The 24,240-nt window shown below is 42.4% G+C and overlaps 1 protein-coding gene, 1 long non-coding RNA gene and 1 other non-coding gene across 7 annotated transcripts in view; 2 read left to right on the top strand and 1 right to left on the bottom strand.

Annotated features, from left to right (window-relative positions):
* The window catches only part of bcorl1 (BCL6 corepressor-like 1), a 34,746-nt gene extending 10,519 nt beyond the window's left edge, over window positions 1-24,227 (bottom strand). For 2 of the 5 annotated variants that reach the window (XR_003269994.2, XM_080308338.1), the window contains exons 1-5: window positions 8,683-8,914; window positions 4,295-4,380; window positions 1,583-4,192; window positions 1,192-1,321; window positions 501-965 (exon numbers count right to left, since the gene is read on the bottom strand). Coding sequence is in view for 4 of the 5 variants with exons in the window: in XM_080308338.1 (XP_080164464.1) it covers window positions 501-965; window positions 1,192-1,321; window positions 1,583-4,192; window positions 4,295-4,300 (3,211 nt within the window). In the remaining variant the exon portion in view is untranslated. Of the gene's footprint in view, window positions 1-500; window positions 966-1,191; window positions 1,322-1,582; window positions 4,193-4,294; window positions 4,381-8,682; window positions 8,915-10,821; window positions 12,229-12,326; window positions 13,156-24,088 lie in introns of those variants that run through there. The other 3 variants (XM_026145432.2, XM_026145416.2, XM_026145424.2) reach the window with 3 other exon arrangements.
* On the top strand, window positions 19,799-21,429 carry LOC145420535 (uncharacterized). Its single transcript, XR_013901861.1, has 2 exons — window positions 19,799-20,411; window positions 20,785-21,429. It is a non-coding gene; the product is annotated as an uncharacterized LOC145420535 (long non-coding RNA).
* On the top strand, window positions 20,294-20,366 carry trnav-uac (transfer RNA valine (anticodon UAC)). Its single transcript has one exon. It is a non-coding gene; the product is annotated as a tRNA-Val (tRNA).
* Window positions 24,228-24,240: the final 13 nt, after the last annotated feature.

Below are 24,240 nucleotides of genomic sequence, written 5' to 3'. Positions count from 1 at the left end.
ACGTCAGAAAAGATGACAAATACTCGTCACGAGCCAACAGAGCCAAATGTTTTGTCGCTTTTTATGGTCAGCAGCCAAAAAAGGATTAATGTATAATGGTATTAAAAGAGAATGATTCAGGCTTTTTTGTGAGGCTGTTTCTAACTAATGTTTGATGTGCTTGAAGGACTAAAAAACAAGTAACAATAATTTTTATTTTCAATTACACTTCTGACTATTTTCACTGATGTTTTTGAAAAATAAATGAATTAAAACAATTAATAATTTAAATAGCTGAAAATCAATTTTTTAGCAATTAAGTAGTCAGTTGATTAACTGATTAGATGCCTACTTACTACCGGTCATTTAGTGAGCTTTGGATTGCATAAAAATATTCAACAGCTGCTGTATTCAAATGTTGAACTTCATTGATTCTCAAGTCATTCTCTTTTAATACTGTAATATGTGAATCTTTTTCTTTTTTAACCTTCTGACCAGGATAACTTTTAACTGATCTCTACCTTCTGGGACTCCAGCGTCCTTTATCAGAGAGTTCGATTCTTCGAGGTGTTCTCCATCTTCCAGCTTGTCTTTCTCTGTGATGTAGTCCCCAGTCTGATACTTCTTATTACGACATCGCCGACGTTTCTTACGAGATGGCGTATCGCCCTCAGCGCCAGATGTTTTTCCCTTGCCCTGTAGCGTACGTTCCGGCAGAGGATTTGATCGAGGCCTCCCTCTCGGACGGCGAACAGGTTGGGGCAGAGTCAGAGAGGGCGAAGGGGATATTGGGGGAGGAGGCATTGGCGGGGGTGGAGGGGAGGGCGTCGCAAAGCCCCAGAGGTCAAGTCGAGCGTCATCAACTCGCCGCCGCCTTCGCCTCAGTCTTGGGAAGGAGCACTCTGTGGCTTCGGCCTCCTTGGTGGATACGGCGGGACTAATGAGAGACGCTGAAGTCTCCAAAGTCTGAGGACTGCTATCTGGAACTGATTAAATCACATCTGATTGTCACATTCACACCAGACTCTATGCTGAGAGTAAGACTGAGACACTGACTGCAGGTTACTTAGCTCTAAAACTGAAACTGAACCCAGAGTAATCAAACCATATACTACAACAAAACTTTTTTTAACTAAATAAAAGTATCATTAAATTTACATTTTTGTAAAAAATGTAAAAGCTATAGGATTAAGGAAGAAACAAAGACTCTACCTGATTTGTTGCAGGTTTGCTGCTCGGCCTTGCTGGGACTGATCTTTTCCCTTGGAATCGCCTCTTTAGTTGGAGGGGAAGGTTTTCCCGCTGACAGACTCTGCTCCAGCACAGGTGCACATTGTTTCTTCTGCAGAAATACACAGGGGACAGAGTGAGCACGCTCTATTGGAGGTTATTGATCATGAGCCTCTCGTGGTGACAGAGAGGATGCAAGAGACTCACAATAAGCCCTCGAAAGTGAAACCATCAGTCATAACTTAATAATATGAAAGGGAGCTCTGAATAGCCTTTTCGCTCTTTAAACTCTTAAAAGACGATTGCTACCTTAAATATTTCTTCAAATTTAACCAAAGAGAAATAATGAGAGTAATAGGAATTAATAATTTACCTTCTTTTTAGGGGACACTTTGGTTGGAGTATTTTCTGTCTCTTGCTTTTTCCTTCTTGCAGCCTTCTGTAATGCATCTGTTGGAGATTTCTCTTTTGCTGGCTTCTTAGGACTGTTCTTCTTTTGTTTGACGGCAGCAGCTTTTGCTTTGGTTGGCGACTCCTCTTTGGTTCCGTTTGTTTTCTTCTCAAACTTGTCGCCTCCCCCTGCACACTGGCCTGTAAGAATAGATGCAGCCATGCCCTCCAATTTGTCACCAGGAGGACTGTCTGACGGCCCACTTTCTTTCCTCAATATCTCCCCCTCTAACACCTGGGCTAGTTTACTCTCCATCCTGTTCCCATTTGTTGATGCACTGCTCCCGTAGAGATGAGACTGGCCTGCGGGCTTTGAGGAGCCTTGCTTCACCTGAAGTCCCATGTGCTCTCCCTGACTGGTGTGCATGTCAGTGTTATTCTCCAAAAGCTCAGCGGCATTTGCCTTGTCATGTCTTTTCATAGCTTGAGTGAAATCCCCTTGAGATGGTGCACTAGGCCACTTTTCCACAGACCAGCATGGTGGGTATTCAAAAGTAGAGGTATGCTTAGATTGTATGTCTTGATTTCCCGTGAGTGTATTCAGACCATCAGCTTTTCGTGATGCAACAGGCGATGCTTGGGAATTACCTTCATCCGTCAGTGTTGTTGTATCAAGAGCTTGCTGCTTTACAATGGACGCAAGGTTAGACAGAGGAGACTTCATTCTCTCCCACTTATCATCCTCAAGTTTGGACGGGCTGTGATGGGCACTTGGAAACTTACAACTGTCTGTAACTGCGGTGCCCTTAGTCTTTGGAGATCCTTGTGTGATTTTTCGATGATTAGAAGAAGCTTGATGTGATGATGTGAGATGAGATGCCTGCTGCCAAGCTGGACTGACAAGGGGAGCAGAGTATGGTACCGCTGTTTTGCCAGGCCCACATTTCTGAGGAATTTGAGCATTGGTTGAGCTTAACAACGCAGTGGTTAGGGCTCCTTTTGAGGGACAGTTCTTAGTTATGGTTGTGCTGGTGTTTTTAACATGCTTGACACTGTGAGTGTGTTGGTTACCCTTCATCAGACAGGATGGCTTCTTTCCTCCTGTGGCCAGATGTTCTCCCTGGTCAATTATAGATATAAACTCCTGCTTTGCAAAACTCTGAAATTCATCCACAAACGTCCCTTTTCCATCTTTGCCCCTTAGAGTAGAAGCCAATATTGGACTAGCAACTCCCACATATGTACCAGGGATGTTTTTTATTGAATCTTGTGAAGATCCCTTACCCCAGGCTGGTTTGACCTCTGGGATCTGGTGATTCTGAGACCTATTTAATTGCTTTTGATGAGATCCATTTCGGTGGGTGTTTGGTAAGATGGGGTATTGCAGAGCGGAGCCGTAATTTGCAGAATGAGTCTTCTTTGAATTCAGAAATTCTCTCTGATTTGACTCATTATTGTGGGATTCCATCATAGTAACAGGAGGGTCATTTAAGCATTTAGGGCGTTTTGATTTGGCGGACAAATCAAGAGGTACATCTCTTGATTCAACTGAGCAGACTGTGTGGTCGTCTGTTGCAGGAGGTGTGGTTTTTAGAGAGCCCATGGTTGTCTTATCTATGCTGTTGCTTTTCTCTACATGGTTCAGCATTCTGCTCTGTGAGGCGATGTTGGCCAGAGCAGAGCCACAGCAAATGGCAGCAGTCGGAGACAAGGTGTAGTGAGTGGGTGCAGCTGAAGTTAATGATGGATGTTGCAATGGTAGGGCAATAGCTGGTGAGGCTACCACAGAAGCTAAAGATTTATGTTCTCCAACAGATTTAGCATTCTTACTTGATGCGTGGTTAGATCTGAGTTTTGAGGTCGACGTGCCCGTCTTTTTCTCTGCAGCCGGAGTCCGGGCCACAGACAACGGGTAGGGATAGGTCCGCATGAGAGGTGGCCCAGCAACACCTGAGCTTTGAGGCTGGCTTTCTTTCTGAAACTGCGTGGCTGGGGCTTCTCTCAATGCTGCAATCTGACCTAATGCTGGTGGAAGATTCATTTTACAAAGTGGAGAGGAAAAATTTGCTGTGGGAAGGAAGGCAACAGGCTGGGCTGGTTTAAACATGGCAGAGCACTGAAACCCAGGTGGGACACTTTGCACAGATTGTGTTTGTGAATGGGATTTCTTATTGGATGTCACATTGCTGTGACAGGGGCTGAGTGAATCCTCCTGGCTAACTTTTACACCACTCGACCACTGAGGAGTGGGGAAGACCCCAGAACCATCAGCTTTGAGCTTAGAGGTTTCTGCTCTTTTGTCTGTTCTCTTTTCTGAGCTGGTGAGGACCAAGCCGGACATTGGTGCATTGTTGGGCAGTTGCGGTGGAGAAAGTTCGGGGCTGTGGTTGTAGTTGTCCGGGCAGGCTTTTACAGTCTTACAGTCTTTTGTTGGAGTTGTCTTATTTTGCTGACTGAGAGCAACATCTCCTCTGAACTCAGGGGGGAGCGTCTGGGGGGGATTTCCCACCATGCTAGCAGACGCTTTATTTGGAGCACTGATCTCTCTGCTCACCGTGCCTCCATCCCCTACATTCATTAGTGTGGGATCCACCTGAGTAATAAGAAAAGTTCATGAGGCTGGTGTTAATTAGATAAGAGGACAGGATGCGCTATTCAAGCAATACAACTTCAGCAGAAAAAAAAAGCCAATTACCTGCATAGGTGTTTCTTTAGCACAACATGCCTTAGGGGGTATCTGCGTCAGTCAGGTGAGAGTTCTCCTTCAAATACAGTGATATGCTGCAAAACACACAAGAGAAAAAACATAAAACCACTTGCTGTGATTACTTTAGCACCGTTCTCCTTTCAGCTACAGAAAATATCTGTTCGACTAAACCTTCGAGAAGAAGAAATAAGTAACTAACTTTGGGCAACTGAAAACTTCCTTTCTTTAAGATATGCTTGGAGTTCAGCTGTGTTACAATTTCCTAAGAACAAGGAGACAATCTAGAGCAGCAGAGAGAAGTGTGGTAAACTGATGGCACGTATTCGTTGTGTTATTCCCTTTGATTTTATTTTGTTGCACATAGGGGATGTGGAAAGCTGCCAGTGCTCATCCATTTGAAATGTGAACTCTCTTCACTAAAAGAACATTGTACATTCACTGCGTAAAATGAGATCTAATGCATTAATTGAAGCATAGAAGGATTAGGATCCAATGAACCCTTGGCAGAGACACGTAAGAAACTACCACAAATGATGTCTTGATGCATTCTCGATCATCCAGGAAAGTAAATCTCCAAAAGTTGATTCTGTTCATCTGGACGTAGCGTTTTGTGGGAGAAACGTTTCGTCACTCATCCAAGTGACGTCAAAATCAAATTCTCACGACCATTGATCAACAACCACTGACCAAAACCCACTGATCAAAGACCACTGATCAAAGACCATAAGTACCATTCACAGAGAGTTGGGGAATGGCTGGGCCAGGACTCTGCAGTCTATTTACACCTACAGGCCAGTGGACACTCTTTCAATGATGAGGATGTTCACATCCTGGACAGGGAGGAACGCTGGTTTGAGTGCGGAATCAAGGAGGCCATTTACGTGAAAAGGGAAAGACCATCTCTGAATCGAGGAGGGGGCCTGAGGGTACATCTTTCGCCATCTTACAATGCTGTGATTGCAGCCATTCCCCAACTCTCGGTGAATGGTACTCATGGCCATTGATCAGTGGTCTTTGATCAGTGGGTTTTGGTCAGTGGTTGTTGATCAATGGTCATGAGAATTTGCATAATTATGATTAAGGAACTGACCTCTCAGCCCATTGTTCCTTCAGTGGGCTGGTTTCAGTCATTATGCAAATGTACTGTTTATAAGGCTGGGGAAACCTGCAGTCAGCTGAGACTGAAGAAGTCACTTGGATGAGTGACGAAACGTTTCTCCCACTGAAAACGCTACGTCCAGATGAACAGAATCAACTTTTGGAGGAGTACCACAAATGATCACCTCTTTCATGTTCCATTTCATTTCTGCAAGTTAACCTTAAATATGATGTACTCCTGAAACTTTTTATGTTGGAAATTAAAGGAGATGGTTTTAATCCTTCTGACAACCTCCCTGCCACAGAGTCCATAACATACAAAATATCACATCATACAAAAAAGAAAATTATGAGAAACCATCAAAGTTTTTTTGAGCCAAAAAGTTGAATCGTGTTCAAATAATTATTACTGTCTTCAGTAATAAAAATGGGCATAACAATTTCTACGTCTACATGTTCACTGGAGGTTCTCGCTCAAGCTTGTGACTTTACAAAATCGTCCTGGTTGAACACAGAGGAGGTTTCCCCTTCAGCAGGTGTACACAATAGGAACAATAATACCGAGCCACATCTCTCAGGTGTTTTCAGTCTCATTGCCACAAAACCAAGCACCTCGCCATGCAAACTGCCTTTACAAACATTTGTCAAAAAATAGGTTGTTCTAAAGAGTTCAATTAATTTGAGAGTGGTACTGTAATAGGATGCCATCACTGCAACGAATGTGAAATTTCTTCCCTCCTAGACAATTCACAGTCAACTGTAAGTGGTATTATTGCAAAGTGCAACTCGGCCACCATGTACAACTACACTATGCAATATGTCATCAACACTCTACTCACTCAGTAACTGCAGAGCTCAAAACCTCCTTATTTGACATTAACATCAGCACAAAAACTGTGCCAGAAGCTTCATTAATAAGCAAAAATATCTATTACACTTGAGAACATCAAGGGACAATTAGCAAAAAAAGCGAAAATTATGTAGGATAACATGTGCTAACTTTAATGCAGCCTGGGCATACACGCGCATTAGGGGAAAATGTGCAAAAAATAAATATCAATGCTAGATTAGACCTGGAATCAGCGAAATCTCAATATTACAAGATTGGGATTAAAAAAAACATGAATGGGATACCCCTGGTTTTTACTGCAGGAGCCCAGTGAGAAATGCTTTTAACAGTCACTTCAAATAGAGGCTCTTCCTAAGGCGACCCAGGGCCTGTCCCCAGCAGGCTCATTCAGTAATCCATGAGGCAATCAGCTGTTACTGCTCAAATGATCTTTTGTTAGAGCCGACATCAGTGTGTGTGTTTTGTGTTGATTAAGTCATGCACACCCACGAGTGACAAGAAACGAGCAAAGGTTTTTGCATGTGCGCATATAGTTAATGATTATGCATAACTGGACCAGTTACTGGCATGCAGCCTTAAATGCTCAACAGCCAGATTTAATGACCAGACAATCCCACTCACTGCTTTTCTATTGAAAACTCGCACAAGACAAGTTAAAAAGCACTGATGGCCATACACACGATTAGGAATTATAATTAAAGCGTGAATCAACTTCATATCATATAAGTACACAGCTTACACTGGGGACACACGCTGGAACTGACCCTAGTATTTACTGTAGATAGAGGTGAGCGCAGACGAGCGCATCTGCAAGCAAATGAGACGACTACAAAAGGGACTGTGCAACAAGAAAATCTGTGCCAAAGCTTTGGGGGGAAATGCTTCACCCTTGAATCAGTGAAACATAACGAAGATGATGCACATAATGACTGACAAGCCAATCTCTGCTGGAATCTGCGAGCACGACTGAAAAAAGGGAAATCCAGCGATGCAGATGCCGCTGTGTGCAGCGACGGTCTGCATACATTACCGTACAACAGTTGCTTACAGCTACTTTGTCTTTGTGCTGCGATCGCGGTCGACTCCGCCACTAAACATTTGAATTCATCCGCTCTGATGTAGGCCAGTAAATATATGCAGCAGTCCGCGCATACGCACACAGACAGCCTCACACACACACCGTGGACAACACAAAGTCGAGCCTGGGAGAAAAGAGAGAAAGAAAGAAAAAGCCTTTGAGGAAAAACAGCCGCGAAGAAGCCAAATTGTTCCGATGTAGCCTACTTCCACCCGGTCAGCTCGCTGCCCAGCCCACGTACACGGCACAAAAGACACACGTTCCCAATGTCACATCTGAAAAGTGCACAATAACAACACATGCCCACTGAAGCGTTAGGGAACCCCGAAAACAACACGTTTACCTCTGCTATAATTATCAGCAAGAAAAAACTCTGGAGAGCTCCGGGTCGCTCCCTCCTCTCGCTCTCGCTGGAGATGGCGAGCAGTCACCATAATGAGAGAATGGCAACTGGCTCTCAGGTGATCGGTCCATCCGCACAAAAACACGGGCGCAAACTGAGCAGACAGGCTGTCTGCGTCTCTGAACCTCGTCTAAATAACCCGGAGAGGATGGGATGGAAAGGTCCAGAGATGAAAGACAGATGTTTGAGGAAAATATAGCAAAGTGACACGAGAGATTCCGCTCCTGTCTAGTGGCTGCCTGGGCTACGACGTAGGAGCACACAATGTGTCACATCTCCCCCTGATAAGGTAAGTGAACATCAATGCGAAGACGCGGGGAGAACAACGGGAGAGCCAAACAAACTAAACTCCTGGCCCGTTTCATCAGCCTACAAAGTAACCCTGCCGGTAGACGTTTTTACAAACAAATAATCCGTTTCTGCCGCTGATAGCACAGAAAACTGGAGGCGCAGACTTACTGGCAGATAAGTGTGTGTGGGGGGGAAGAAAAGTAACCAGCAGGAGAACGACCATAGGGGTGGGTGGCACAACTTATTGTGCAGCTGGAGTGGCCATGAAAAGGGGGCAAACAATATAGTTAACTCCGCTGACCACCACTACCACCACCACCTCCAGCAACGTTAGGTTTCCAGCTTCCCTGCGCAGCGGATTCTCCGCGAAGCCCTCGCAGCTCTCCCGGCGGTTTGCATGTTGAGGCAAGCTACTGTTATTTATCCCCGACCTAATGCGAAGTGCTCCCGTCCCTCTTATCGGCCCTTTAGCGGACCGACTGAGCCACTTCGGCGTGGAAAGGCATTCATCAGAGCCCCCGACCCACCGAGCCTGTCCTCTGCTCTCCTCTCCGGCCCCTTTCGGGCTTTCTCTTTCTACGCAAAATACTGAATAGTCCCCAAGACAATCAGCTGTAGGGATAAAAAGATTTCTAATGACACAAACAGTTACGAACCTGCTCGTCCAGATGGCATGTGAACCACCGTGCAGGCACGACTGTGATACGGCCGTGTCCAGCCTTTCGCCTCTACAGTCCGCGGCTGCTCACTGATCTCGACGGTTTTCGGTCCTAAAAGTCCGAGGGGCTGGGGGAGGGAGGAGGGGAGGGTAGGAGAGGGGGGGTCGCCAAGACGGTCCGTTCCGTATCTCCAGTCTCCAGTCTGGTGTGAGAGAGAGCGAGAGAGGGGGTGGGGGGGAGCAGAAGGGTGCACGGTGACAGCATGGGAGATGTAGTGCTCGGCTATCCACGCCCAGGATTAAACGCTGGAGAGGCAGGGAGCGGTGAGGACTGCAGGTACCGGCATGCAACGCGAGCTCCAGCCGCTCAAGGGGAATGGGGGGGATCGCGACCAAAAGAGTGTAACGGTGCGCTAAACTGAAAAGGCTTATCGGGGTAACGAAGTAATAAACCTCGTTTAAAAAACAAAAACATTTTATTCAAACCCACAACAACAACAAATTTAGCCCCGAGTATCGCTGGATGTCCGTGCGCGCCTGGGTGTCAGCGGGTCAATTAACAGTCAGCTGTGGGTGATGGTTTCTAAACGGCCACAATATGAATTAAAAAAAAAGAGTGGGAGAGGTTTGGGTCCGTTGCAGGGGAATTAACGCGAGGAAGAAAGACTCCGGGGTGTTGGAGGCTCTCCAGTTACATGCTGTAGGCTGCAGACTGGCGGACTATAGCTGGGTGAAGATGTGGAGGGGAAAGCTTTACTTTTTTCCTTTTTTATTTTACTGGATTCTTTTGAAATAGATACGCATGAAACCTATGATCCTCACATACATTTTTTCGTTATTTGTGACGATACCATGCATCCAACCTTACCAGTGAATGAGATTAAGCTTCCAGCACTGACCTCTGTCAGCTCAGCTCAAACCCAACTTTTTCTTGCAAGCTCTTTTGGAAATTTTACACCTGTGTTTTCATCGTGTTTAATCGAACTGATTTTAAACTATCTGCATAACTATTTTCACATTGCTTTACAAACCAAAAGTGATGTTATTAAAGTGCTGAGTTAGGATTATTCACATCAACAATTTGCTCGCAGATGCTTGCTCTCTTTCATAGAAAACACCAAGAACACAACTCATTCTTCTTTGCAAATTTACTTCCTTTTTGCCATGCACAGTCACCACATGTATTATGCTGAAAACATCCCAACTGAAGCATGTGATTTTTATTATTATTAATATTTTATGTGACACTTGGAATGAGCCAGTCCAGGCCTCATGCTGTGAAGCAATTCTATAAACACGGCCGCTAATAAACATTTATAATGAATATATGAACAAACAGAGTGCCATTCCCTCAGCGGTGCCTCTTCAGTTCCCTGTCATTCACCTCTTGCAGTGCTGTGTGTCAAAATCACATTTCCTGTTACTATCAGGTCAGCTCAGGTTTTAACTGGATAGAGAGAAGTGGTTTTAAGACAAGTTCAAGGCATAACTACAATATGGATGAGGCTTGGGTTTTGAATGTTAATGTTAGCCCTCAGATTTCTTCTCTGTATAAAAATCCAGACAGCTGACCCAATGCACAAGGACAAGAGCCTACAACCTACTGACAACAATCCAAACATGCTTAATATAGAAGCCACACTGTGTTTAACACAACCGAAGAGGGTCAGGATACAAAACAAGACACGTTATTGCAAAGGTAATATCATCTACAACCTTCTCTAGAAGGTTGTGTGCCTCATTTGTAATAGAACAAAATCCCCATTCGTTTACAACCATTTGTAGCCTGTTGTGAATTGGAACAAGTTCACACTGAAACATGAGCAGCCTCCTCCTTCTCTGACTGCAGGGAGCTGGATATCTGTCGACCACCAGCTCATGTGTGCAGTTATGAACTGAATGACAACACATCTGCAGCTTCCATTCAAACAAAGGCAAACAAACAAACAAACAAAAAAAACCTTAAAGTTTCAACCCAGCCTGTGGAGCAGGAGGTTTACACTTGGTCCTGCCCGATTCTCTCCCCTCAAAAGATAAACAACCACAGGATATTTAGCCCTCTCACTCCATAATCACATTTTGGCTCAGTAGTTAAGCGGTACAGGTTACCCTGCTGTAATTAGGCCACTTGTCTTACCTGAATCCTGAAAGCAGCGCAGGCCTGCTGTTTACAAGGGTATCCGCTCCTTTAGGCCAACAAATTTCCTACTTTTCTCAATACTTGCGATGGTGAGGAAATAACCGTGCATGCATACACACGGGGGGACCCTGACATCGTCGCGCCACTGAAAAAGAGTTTGTTTACTACCATGCACGATCTGTGTCGGATCCTGACCAGCACGGCGGTGCAGGACAAACGATCGCGTCCATCCGCCGAGAGCACCGCGAGCAGAAACTACTTCGCTGCTGCTCTCCTATCGCGGAGTGGATCGGTGTGTGAGAGCCTCTAACATGCCCTTCGCCATTCGCTCAGTAATGGCTGCGTGCAGGCAGCCAAATCGTTGACAGATGGCCAAACGTGAAATTGGGAAACAAAAAAAACGCCGATCAGTAAAAAAGAAAGAAGGAAAAACGGAGGAAGAACGCCGAAGAGGACCGAGCATAAAGCACGAGTATCACAAAGTCGCCTGCTGACACATCGCATTGTGTCTGAGTCGGGGTAACCCGGAGACCTCAACGACCGCGCAAGAGCTATCCCGGTAGTGGCCGGCCGCTCGGCGCTTCACCAATTATAGACGAGTTTGGTTCACGGGCTGCACATCGGACATCTGAGGGCTTCAAAAAAAAAAAAAAAAACTTGTTATACGTGCATTTGTAAATCAGTCGAGCAGGGATGTAGCAGTCCGCACATGCACTATGACAACTGCGATATAGATGAAGGCACGTTGTTTATATCGAAGGCCCGATCTCTTTTTATGAAAGAATACACCGTCTTCAAAGTGGGCATTCACAGTCATCTATCTGTGAGTCATATTGGAGATTATCGACCCTACCTATTTAGGCCGCCATGCTCTCCAGCAGCGACGAGGATGTCCCGTCTGAGTTGGTGGTTCACCTGGTCAGTGTTGAATGTCGAGGCTGGGAGGATGGAAGAATAACGCGCTTGAGTGAAAATCAAGCGCATTATTCTTCCATCTTGGTCTAAGTAATGAATTATTCCACAGCGAACGAAAGGAGGAAGGCAGCCGATCACAGAAACAGTCAGGGTGATGTTCTTATTTTCCAGGTTAATGGATGGCCCGATGCGCCGTCCACATCGCCTTTTAAATCTGCCTGAAATTAAAACATATCTCTTTGCCTTCAGTTACCGTGTCCGCGTTTGGGTAACCGACTGCATCCACTGCCGGCACGCTTGGACTGCACACTCAGATGTCATCTCGACACACAAGTTGGCTTGTCCATAGGCTACATGTGACACGATCCTACATAATGCCGTGGGATAACAGCGAAACATCTCCGCAACTACAGGCTCCGGTAGCGGCTCCCGCAAGACAGCGACAACTAGAAAATGCAGATATCCAGGTCAAAGTTTGGCAGAGTTTTGCTCGCCCTCAATAGCATTGTGCAATGCCCCCTTTAATGCCCCCTGCTCGCCCGTAACGCCTTTGTTATTAGTAATCGCATGGTATTGCACCGTCTTACCTTGCGCTCCGAGCCGTCTACAGCCACAAAGCCTTCACACACAGCGCAACAAGCTATTGTTGTCTCCACGGTGGCTTCGCTGCGGGTCCGGGGATGTGATTTTGAAGTAGAATGAATACAGTATGTAATTTTGGCTTGTCCTCGCGATCTTCCCTTATTGCCAGTTTTCGGTCTGCAGCAGCTGGAGATGAAAATCGCGCACCCTGGGTCCTAGCGCCGGGTAAAGCCCTACAGGTGAATAACAAACACGCTGGGTGCTCGGTGGGCTTGAATCTTTAAATGAACGATCCTCGGCGAGTCAGACATACAGTCCTTATAAAGCAGCTTCTCACAGCAGATTTAGATGTTCTGCTTAGAGGTCACTTAAAAAAAGAAAAGAAAAAGGTGTGATCTAAATTTTGATTAAGCGTGTCTTCAAGTCCAATTAAGCTGCCCACGCATTACTTTAACATTCTAATGATGGTTTAGCGTCAGACCCGTGCAGCCCAATTAATCACGGCACGCTGCAGTCTCCTACGAGGCCATCCAGCTCACTGCAGATGTGCAAAAAGAAGTAAAAAGCCAAAAATCAAAGTGACCAGTTTTCACTGTAAAGGTTCATTCATTGTTTGTTAAAACGTAGCCACTTACATGAAGTGTAAATACATTTTCTTTGCCACTGCTGCACAGTTTACCCAATAAGTTTTTACATGTTTAGCAGTGGAGACAAAATGGTTAGAAACTACCTTTACTGGTGGGCTTTATATTTGCTGATATTAGCTCACAGCAGATATACCGCAACTGCAATTTCAGATGCTAAATACTGAATACTGTTTATGTCGTGTCACTGTTTCATGGTCTGTCCATCATTTAAAACATCCTATATTGCTCGGGCTGTAGCTTTACCATTCTGTGTGGTGCTGTAAAATAAAGGTATTGAGTAATACCTTTTCTAGAGCGGGTGTTAATATGAATCTGCTAAGGCAGGAAGCTTTGGACACGAGTTAGACAGCCTATATATATTTCCTGTGTGAATGAAATATCGTAGTTCAGATGCAGTCTCTAAACAACAGCACTTGAGGGCAGTGAGTGTTATGATGAATCTGCAAACTGATACAGCATAATACTAAAAAGGTTAAGGGCATACCATATTATTCTAACTGTAACTGTTTAACTCCACGCTGGGTGGCATTTGTTGCATGCCACACCTCCCTCTCTCTGCCAGTTCACTGTCTCTGGATTGTGAACAGATGAAGTAACAAAACCAAAAAAAAAAAAGAACCAAAATATGCACAAGCAAGATGGAGGGCCTGTGTCCTAAATGTCACCCACACAGGCTAATAAAGAGTCTGACATCATCTGTAGATATGACGGCCAAAGGTTTTGCTTTACAAACCAAACCTGTGGATAAATATATTGTTGAGTTACTAATGAATCACTTTAAAAGTCTTGAAAGAAGCTCACAGAGGCTAATTAAAAACAGAAATAGCTTGTTCTCTTGGCAACATGACAGACAAGACAGAATAAATATTACAACAGCACAAATATAGATGTTAGAAAAATAAAGTTTAAAAAGCAAGTGAGTGAGATTCACATAACACAATGTCTATTTTATTTCAGTTAACAAATTCATTTTAGTTAAATTCATTTAAAGCATTTTGCTGCATTGCTATGCCTGGACCTCCCAAAGGGCCAGAAAGGTCGGGACACCCAGGCAACTTATTAGAGGCTGTAAAAGTAGCTTAAGTCAGTGAACAAATCATCACTGCTGTTAAAGTACCACATTTTCCAGGATACAAACCTTCAACGGATCAAAACTTAACCAGTAGGTAAAGCGCTAAAAGCAAACACAAGCGAAAATGGATGGATTGAATGTGTGTTAGTGGAAGTTTATGATATAGGGCCCGTGGTCTATTTGCCAAATGAGGCTTGTCTGCAGATTTAGGGAGGAGACATACTTCTTTTTCTTGAAGAGAGGAACTGGGGAGCAGTACCTGAGATCTTTCATAAAGGATCTGACCGAGCAAAACTGTCAGAGATGCTATAAAAGCCTCATCAGACAACTGCTACACACACTGCACAGTAGGACAGCTGTCTGTGCCAGTAATGGCCACTGCTTCCACTGAATTCATGTTCACACAATTATCTATTTAGGGGACTGACTGCAGGCTAACCTGAGCTGGTTATTTTTTAGACACCATCATATCGGTTAAATTGTAAGCCCAAATACAAAATGACATACATGCTTACTGCACATGAAAGCTTTAGGATTTCACAGTTTAGATTTTATCTGCCCAGATTTTGAGATATCTGACTGATAATGGACAGTCTGGATGATCTAAAGACCTTGCTGTGAGCAGTTGTCACTGAAAATACACAACTTCACACTGATGGACAGAGTCTATGGAAACTGCTGACAGTGACATCTAAGAATTATCCAGAGTAAGTGGGACACTGCAGCTGATTTTTTAAAAACACATTTTATATTAATATGCATCATTTTGGGATGGGGGACCTAAAACTTAACAAGAAACACTAGCACAACATCCGCAACCCACAACACTAGGGCTAAATGAAATGTTCTTGAGCAATTCTGACAACCAGCCAGATGTTCATGTGGCATGTGATCAATTTAAGGTGTTTCATGAGGAGAAAAGACAAATAGACAGACAAGAACATAAAAGGAAGATGATTCAGAATGAGAAAACCGTAGATGTCGCTTATAGATATGGCACAAACCTTCGACTGAGACATAGACGGCTCTGCAGGTCACACTCTCCAGGGCTCCGGGTCTACAGTCACTGGAATCATGCGTAAGTCCGAGAAGATGACCATCAAAATGGCCACAGGCATCTAACAGCAAATGACATTGCTTGTAAAACTGGGAACACGCTGCAGAGATTAAAGTCCAACTGAAACAGCAATTTAGTTCCAGTGACTGATTTTCAAGATGGTACAACATCTGCATTGGTCTGCACCAAATCAGGCCGTCTACTCTTGATGGCGGGTACACATTATTGTGTAGAAGAAGATTAGGAGTAAATTCTTTCACCCACTTGAAGCTTACATTTTTCTAATCAGTTATGATTGACTCAAAGCATCACAAACCTTTTATACAAGACAGCTGTCACTCTGTTAACAGACCGGTCTGCAGCGTAGCACTACACGCTTCGCTATAAATCACACAAGTGCACTGCATCAAATAATTATCAGTTTCAGTTTCACCTCTATGTGTCCACATTCTCTCTGTTTATCACAAGTGCATTTGTGATTTCAGTTTTTTATGGCCGGCCTCTTTCTGTTGTTAGAACACATCATCATAAAGGAAGAGCTTCATCCACACATCCATGCATTCTCCTAACTATTTATCCAATTCAGGGTCACTGGGAAGCTGTAGCCTATACCAGCTGTCACTGGGAGAGAGGTGAGGTATACCAAGGTCACATCACCAGTCTATCATAGGGCTAACATAGAGACAGATAATCATTCATGCTCACATTCCGACCTACAATAATCACCAAGTATGTGGACTTTGTGAGGAAGCCGGAGTCCATAACAGAACCCACACAGACAGAAGATACTCTCCCCAGAAAGGAAGGCTCTATATAGCTGCCAGATTCAAGCCTAGGACCTTGTTGCTGTAAGGGGGGGGAGAATAGTTTCATTGCCATGCTGTCTTCAATACAAATATATCCAAAATGCATTGTTTTCAGTCCTGTGTTAAAGGCATGCTTTGGAATATTTGACCACAAGTGACACTACGGAGCAATATTCCACAACAAGACGCCCTGTGGAGATTTCTTGTAAACAAACAAAATATATATTTTTTTACATTTAACATTAACACTAAGCCAATTTTAAAGCATTTCAAATCGAGCACTGTTTTGATCCATATCTGCTCACTGGCAAACATATTCCAATCTTTTGTTTATTTCAGGACTCAGATTGCTCTCTCGCTTTGTACTAAGGCCCCTGGTTTGAACCTTATGGTCGGCTGCGGCCTTTGTGTGTGAAGTTTGCATGCTTTTCCTGTGGCAATGTGGGTTTCCCCTGGGTATTCTGGTTTCCACTCACTGTGAAAGTGTTTTTACCTGTCTCTGATCTAGCCCAAAGTCAGATAGGATAAGGTCCAGCCAGTCATCCTTGTCCTAAGTGCTTGAGAAAAAAGCTACTGGCCTTCTTTTTATAACGTTCATGAAGACATTCTGATCTGAAAGGCTTCTTTAGTTCTAAAAGGTGATATGATTCCCAGGTATTTAACCTTAACTGAAGTTGTCACCTTGGAGGTGATACTGACCCACCCAGTCATCCAGTGAGTCTTTAGGGTGACATGAGCCAAGGTGTGAATTCTCTGTGAGACAGTGCCACAACCTGCCATTGTGTGAGTCATTAAGGTCACATGGGTCAAGGTGTGAATGGGAGTTGAATTGCCTCGGAAGGGATCGTAAGACTGCATTATAAAAGGGCTGATAGTTTGTGGCATCGGTCAGTTTCAGACGTATGCAGATAGCCCCCTTTACCTCTCACTCCCGCTGTTTGTCTTCTCTGCCCAGAATTTGAACATTTGTATCCTGAAAGGAGCGTCCCTAACAGGGGTTTCCTTGGCAGAGAGTACTGATGATTTAAACCTTCTCTTACTGTGATCACATTACTTGTAAATATAAATCTAAAATTACAACACAGACCTTACTTTTAACTTCTGTGTATCTTAATTTATTTATTTTTAGAAAATTTTGCTGGTGCAACTCTCGGCAATAATCCAAATTTTTTTTTTTAAGTTGCAGTTTATTACAAGTCCAAGAAATGGCATTTGGAACTGCCTAGCATCAATAGTGGACATGTAAGTACATGCAGATATGTCCTCATTTGACAAAAAACTTGGTCCCAAACCTTGATCCTGTTTCATTCCACGCACTATTAAGGTGATTGACAGCTGGTGAAGTTAAAATTCAAGCCAAAAAAGAAGCAATTTTAAATAATCTTTACAAATGTGCTACAAAGAAAACAATGCTTTCAGTATCTCTGTTTGACACCAGAAACACAAAATGTCCTTTAAAATGAACATAGCTCTAAGATAATTCAATCTGATCTATAAATGGAAATTAATATAAGACTTAATTTCAAAATTGTACATAGGTGAGATAAGCCAATTCCTATATACAGAGTACATAGGAAATGGCTTAGCTGACCCTTTTGCCCAGCATTTTAAACATCTGTAACTGCTTAAGTAGAGGACATATCCACATAAAATTTTCAGGGATGACTAACACATTTGACGTCTGTTAAAAACTGAAACCAAATCTGTTTGACGACAATTTCGTCCTATGAATAACTATGAGCATCGATTCCACTAGATACATTATAGCTTCAATAACAAAACTGCATCAATTGAATGTTCATGGTCCAGAGTAACAGAGCCCAGCAATGGTGCCCTGGATGTTCTATCACTTGAGAAAACTTTGAAAAGTGCATCATATAATGTGGGATAAATAGCTATAACAACTCACAGCATTTTTTAACAGTCATGAATTTGGAGCCTCTGGTGTACTTCTAGGGTCTTTGACTCAGAAAGTATGCATATTGTGAAGGTAAAAATTTGGATTAATTCAGTAAATTAAATCATTCCGAAGCACGGTACTGTGAAAGAATGTTTGTGGGGTCTAAACACTGAGTAAAGCTGTTTTAATGCATCCATTTAACTCGCTGATGAATTTTAGCATCGCTATTGCCCCAGTTAGAGTCAACACACTTTCTGGATTCCTCCATCAGCTGATGAGGAGGTCATCCAAATGAGTGAAGATGTAGTGAATGGCTACGGATAGTTAATGGATCCTCACCACCTTCTGCAGCACTTGTTGGACACGCAGCTGAACACTTTCTCTGTTGCACTCTGCTGCCACAAGGACACGTACAAAAGGTCTTCACCAAATCATCAGATTTAAGGCACTTATTATATTATATTTACATTTATTGAGCTCTTAACTTATTGTTTTTTCTATTTAAAACTTTTCAAGCTATTTTCTTTTGTGATACTGTACACATGTTACTGAGCTAAGTTGCTTTTCATGTTTTAGCTGCTTTAACACAGTGATTTCTCATTTGGGGGATAAAGATTTTTTTTTTAAATCTTACATACATACTTTAAAAAAAACCCTGCTCATTGTAAAGAGGTCAGGTAGGAAATTGTGTAGAAAATTAATATTTATAAGACTGAAATTGTTTGAAAATGACTATTTAAAAACTGTTAAATAGTCTAGGCTACAAGGTGTTTAGATGAATAACTCTATTTACTTTACAAGAGAGTTTAAACATAAAAAAACAATTTTTATTAAAAAGTTCTTTTATGAAAGGTAATTCTGCTATCTTATTTGAGTTTTGTGTCATACTTTAAGTTTCTATCAGACAAAGATAATACACTGGGATTCAGGGAACTGAGCAGAAAATGTAAGCAATTTAAGCTTTTCAGTGTTTTTAACAAAATAATTTAAAATATCTCCTTAGCAATTTAACTTTTAACTTCCAAGTTTACTTTGTGATACTGTATGGCCTGTCTAGCGTCATACACAGATACCATTTGGTCAAATGAAGTCTGTGGCACAGATCTAGCATGTCTTGCATTTTGATCCTGCCCACATATGAATCTATATGATTAATTCTGGCCTGCTGTGTTGGATCAGTGAGAATACAAGCTCTGGCTGGCTCTCAAGGTGTGCTATTGTACCCCACATGATAAACAGACGCAGCTGTCATCCCCACGTTGTTCAGCCAGCCTGACTCCCCTTCCCTCATTGGCACCGAAGAAAGCTGGAGTCAAAACAGCTAAAAATGGAAGAATGAGATGCTGAGGCGATTTCAAGAGGCCAGCGAAAGGAAAACCTCTGGAACAAATAACTTATAGTGTGCATGATTGAAGATCAAGTCATTGCAAAGAACATAAATATGAATACATATTTCAGACCCCACAGGAGCATAAAAAAAACAGGAGGGACCGGCCATTTGAACAGAAGCCTGATTGAGGAGCCTCACCAATCAGCAGCAAACACACTTATCACAATTTAGCAAGAGGATGAGAGCGCTTAGGAATTTATATTTGAACCCTCTGATGGGCACCTCTGGAGCTCTTGAGATGAATAATGCACAATAGATACAACAGATACAGATAAGCAGGACAGCGTTAAAAAAGCTAGATTGCTTCTGCTGGACATGTTTAAATACCCTGCTTGTTGCTGCTCTCTGCCTCGTTATTCTGCTTGTCTAAATGTCACATACAGCCATGTGTAATGATTAAACCTGCTAAGTAGTGTAAATATTACAGCATTAAATGTGTGTTTTTAACACATGGCCAAGGTAAATAATAACTTTCAGTGTTAGTCTTTGATCTAACATCGTGCCTGCTTCCTCTTTTCACAATACACTGAAGTACAGTTACAGTGTTCAGCTATGTGGCAAAAGAGGTTTTCAAGACTGGAATCACATGTTTGAGCAACAAACACACTTGAGCCATGCTAGCCGGATAAGCCAAGAGTGCTTCCTAAGCTAGAAACGCTAATCCTGACTTGGTATGTTGTTAGTTCATGCAGTCGGAAGGCTGGACACACGGACAAATGGAGGCGACACGCCCCGCTCGATTATTTCCAGCTCACAAGTAGCACCTCGGTGCTAGCTACCATAACGTGTGATCGGTCAAACAAGCAAAAAGAAAAGGGGGGCTCCACTGGCGCTGGAACTAAAAACAGCAGCAGCTAGGTTAGATTAGGACGTAGTTAGGTTAGTATCCGAGCGAGATGACTTACTGGGAGAGACTGACACTCATCGTCACTTTGTCTAAAAAGCAGCGAAGCACAGGGAACCGCTTGAAAGAGCAGCGAATACCAGCGGACTCTCGAAGCGGCTTTCCTACATCATATTGGAAAAACAAGCAATTATTAGCCACGTTAGATGTATCGCGTATTCTTTATTATGCTACACTTCGGAAAGGACAATCAGCTGGTTCCATAGTGTAGCGGTTATCACGTCTGCTTTACACGCAGAAGGTCCTGGGTTCGAGCCCCAGTGGAACCAGGAATAATTTTCTGCTTCGAAACTGAGTGGAAGCCTCTGCAGTAGGTAGGTTACTATGCTGATAAATTATTAAAATGAAACTAATGTACACTTACTCTATACTTCTAAAACTTTGCAAATATACAAACTTCAGGCTGGACTCCACTTAAAAATACATAGCAATATTCTCTGAATGGCAAAAAAGCATATATGAAGCAAGGGTAACAGGACAACCTGTCTAAAGACTAACAGGTTGTCCTGTTACTCTTTGAAAACAGGTAGATCTTCTATACGTCTGTCATTCTGGCCTAATGTGTCCACTTGTTGGCCGTGATATGACCGAGTTGAGTGTGTAAGTTTCTTGTTGGTGTGAGATTATTTACACTCTAATGGTGAAAAATACTGGTTTGAAAGGCTACCTGTAAATTTTCTTTTTAAGGCCCCAACAGGCCCAACAGAAATATGATTCTGCAGTGTCTGGATGAATAAGTGATGGGCAAGAGGAAGCTACACACCACTAGTGGATGGTTTTGTGCCGTGGTCTAACAAGAATCATGTTTCTAAATGTAAATAACAGCAGAAAGCTGGGGATCAACTTCAGAAGGAAGATGAAGACTACATGGCCTGTGTCTATCCTGGGGTAAGATGTTGGCGTGGTGGACGACTACAAGTAACACATCGACAACAGGCTGAACTAGAAGAGGCTGTATACAAGAAGAGGGTGAGCAGGCACTGGCTGGAAGGTGGACACTTCTAAAACTGCGGTGGACAGGAGGTCACTTAACAAACTGCTTTCTATCTGGGATAATTCTAACCACCCTCTACAAGACTTACTGGAGAACCTTCTCTACCAGACCAATTCAGCTCTGCTGCCACGAGGACAGAAATGGAAAACCCTTCATACCGCAGGCAATAACTACAGTACAACACGTGTAAAGCAGAAAATCATCTGAATGTTCTGTATGCTCATTTAGACATTTTATTTGAATCCTATGTGGTAACAAAACTTTATTTACTGAATTTTAGAATTTTACTTTTGCTTTGTTGATTCTGAAATGCTTAATTATTATAATTTTTAATGCTATTATCATTGTTGCTGTTTTTATTATTGAAGTGGTGTAACAAAAGAATTTCCCACACCTGAGATAAATATAGTATATTTTATCTTATTGTTATCTTTTAACAGCATTAATTTAGTAATTAGTATTGTGATTCTGCAAACACATACCTACAAAAACTCCCATTAACTCCCATTTCTCAAGACCATATTTTCAGTGTCCTAAACTGAATCAATCATCCTTTTGGCAAAACAAGTTTCACCTACTTAGACACAATTTGCAGATCCTATTTAACTGTATTTCAAAATGATAAACATGCGATCACTCCCTAAACACATTTTTCCACAGTGATTCGCATGCAATGCATAACTTCTAATAACACGAGGCAGAAGTAGATATCAATACAGCACAGACGTCATTTATCAAACACAACGCAAAATTTTTCTGAGGTAATTAAACTGCAACAAGACAGTTTAGAGGACTCAGAAAGCAAGCGAGAGCTGAAGGTTGATACCAATAACTGGTGAAAGCAATGTGACGTAAAGGAGGAAGAAGTAGGACGATGCGGAAGAACAATATCAAAAATAGTAATTTAAGTAGAACTGTGAGACCATGGTTTGACATTAAATGACAGCCCATATGAAAAGAAACTTCTAGACTTCATTAGACTTCCACTCACATCATTAGGTACAATGTTTCAGCTGTTCGTTAACACAAATATTTAACTGGCAAATCATATGACACCAACTCTTTGCAAATCAAAACAACCTGCTGAAGTTCAAACAAAGTATCAGAATGGGGAAGTAAAGTGCTTTAAGTGACTCTGATTGTAACTCTGACACTCTGGTTGTTGGTGCCAGACAGGCTTTTCCTTCAGAAACTGCTAATCCACTGGGATTTTTCCACAGAATATATCTACAGAGTTTACAGAGAATGATCCAATAGAGAGGAAATACCCAGTGAGTGGCAGTTCTCTAAGTGATGTTGATGCCAGACGTCACAGGAGAGTGACCCGGCAGCATTAGGCTGATAGGAAGGCAACAGCAACTCAAATAACCACTCATTACAATCCAGGTATGCAGAAGAGCATCTATGAAAGTTTTTCCATATTTCCCACACTTACAGGTTTTAAATCATCAAACAAATTTTAAAATTAGACAAAGATAACCTGAGTAAATACAGACATTTAATGATGATTTCATGTATTTTAAAAAAAAGCTATCCAAACCTAAGTGGCCCTACGTGAAAAGTAATTGCTTGTTAAACCACTTGACAGCAACAACTGCAATCAAGCATTTGCAATAACTGGCGATGAGTCTTTTACATCGCTGTGGAGGAATTTTGGCCCTATCTTATTTGCAGAATTGTTTTAATTCAGTGACACTGGAGTTTTGAGCATTACTGGGCTGTTCACAGTCATGTCAAAGCATCTCAATGTGATTGGATAGCCAGACCTTGATAAGGTGACTTCAAAATCTTAATTTAGCTTCTTTTTTTTTGAGCCACTCAGAGGTGGAGGTGTGCTTGAGGTTCAGGGCACAAACCGACTGCAGGACATTTTCCTTCAGGATTTTCTGTTACAGAGATGAATTCATGGCTCCATCAATTACAGCATCCTGAAGCAGCAAAGTGGCTCCAGACCATCACTTTAACAGCACCAAAAAAGTTCAACTTTTGTTGTCTTTTGGCAGCCTTTGTGTTCTTTTTGGTCATTAATGGTCTTTCCTATTGTTGAATCATGAACACCGACCTTAACTGAGGCAAGTGATGCCTGCAATTCTTTACATGTTTTTCTGGGTTCTTTTGTGATCTCTGGGATGAGTCAACAATGTGCTCTTGGAGTAAATTTGGTAGGTTGCTCTGGTTAAGGTTCACCACTGTTCCAAGTTGTCTCCATTTGTGGGTAATGGCTGTCACTGTAGTTTGCTGGATCCTGAATCCCTAGAAACTAGTTTGCAACATCTTTGTAATAGATGCCAATGACTTTGTTTCCCTTCAGTTCTTGAGTTTCTTTAGATTGTGGCATGATGTGTTGCTTTTTGAGATCCTTTAGCTTCTTTCGCTTTATCAGACAGCTTCTATATAAGTGACTTCTTCATTCAACAGGTCTGGGAGTAATAAGGACTGTGTGTGAACTAGTGTAATTGAACTCAGGTTTAAAAAAAAATTGTGGCTATTTACAGTTCATTCATGATTTCACAGGAAGTGCAGTACCTTTTTCACACAGAGGCAGGTAGGTTTGGGTAGTTTACCCCTCCCCCCAACAACAATGGCTTGTCTCCCACGCTGGGAGTTTTGTTTTTCTCTGGGTTGTTGCACTTATTACTATTTTAATTATACTTTTTAATTAATGAAATAACAGGATAAAAATAATATTCAACAGTTTAAAGTATCTAAGGCTGCTTTTGCATTCTCTTACTGTAACCCATTAATTAATAATAACAATTAATAATGGCAACAGGTGTGTGATTATCCAGGTGCACCAGAAATTATACGTTACGACAGTTTTACTACATAAAATAAAATGGAAATAAAACAAAATAAAATAGTTGAACAAATAATAATTAATAATCGCTGACAATAAAGCCTCGCTATTCAGTTAGCCAGGTGTTGCCAGTTTACTATCAACAGTCCTATAATAACCCTCAACCGTTATAAAGTAAGCAGTTTTTAAGAATCACTCACCAAACCTCCTTCTTCTTTGCCTACAAACAAGTGCTAATACTTATAAATAAAAACCTTTTTCAATACGTTAGGAATGGTTGCGCTGCTGGGATTTTAATTTGGCCTTTCCCCCACCCACCGCCCTGCCCCCCTTTCTTTCTTTCTTTTTTTTT

The sequence above is a fragment of the Astatotilapia calliptera genome, chromosome 2, assembly GCF_964374335.1.
Source record: "Astatotilapia calliptera chromosome 2, fAstCal68.1, whole genome shotgun sequence".
Classification (NCBI taxonomy): domain Eukaryota; kingdom Metazoa; phylum Chordata; class Actinopteri; order Cichliformes; family Cichlidae; genus Astatotilapia; species Astatotilapia calliptera.
Note: the sequence above shows the minus strand (reverse complement) of the source record. Positions and strands in the feature narration are given on the sequence as shown.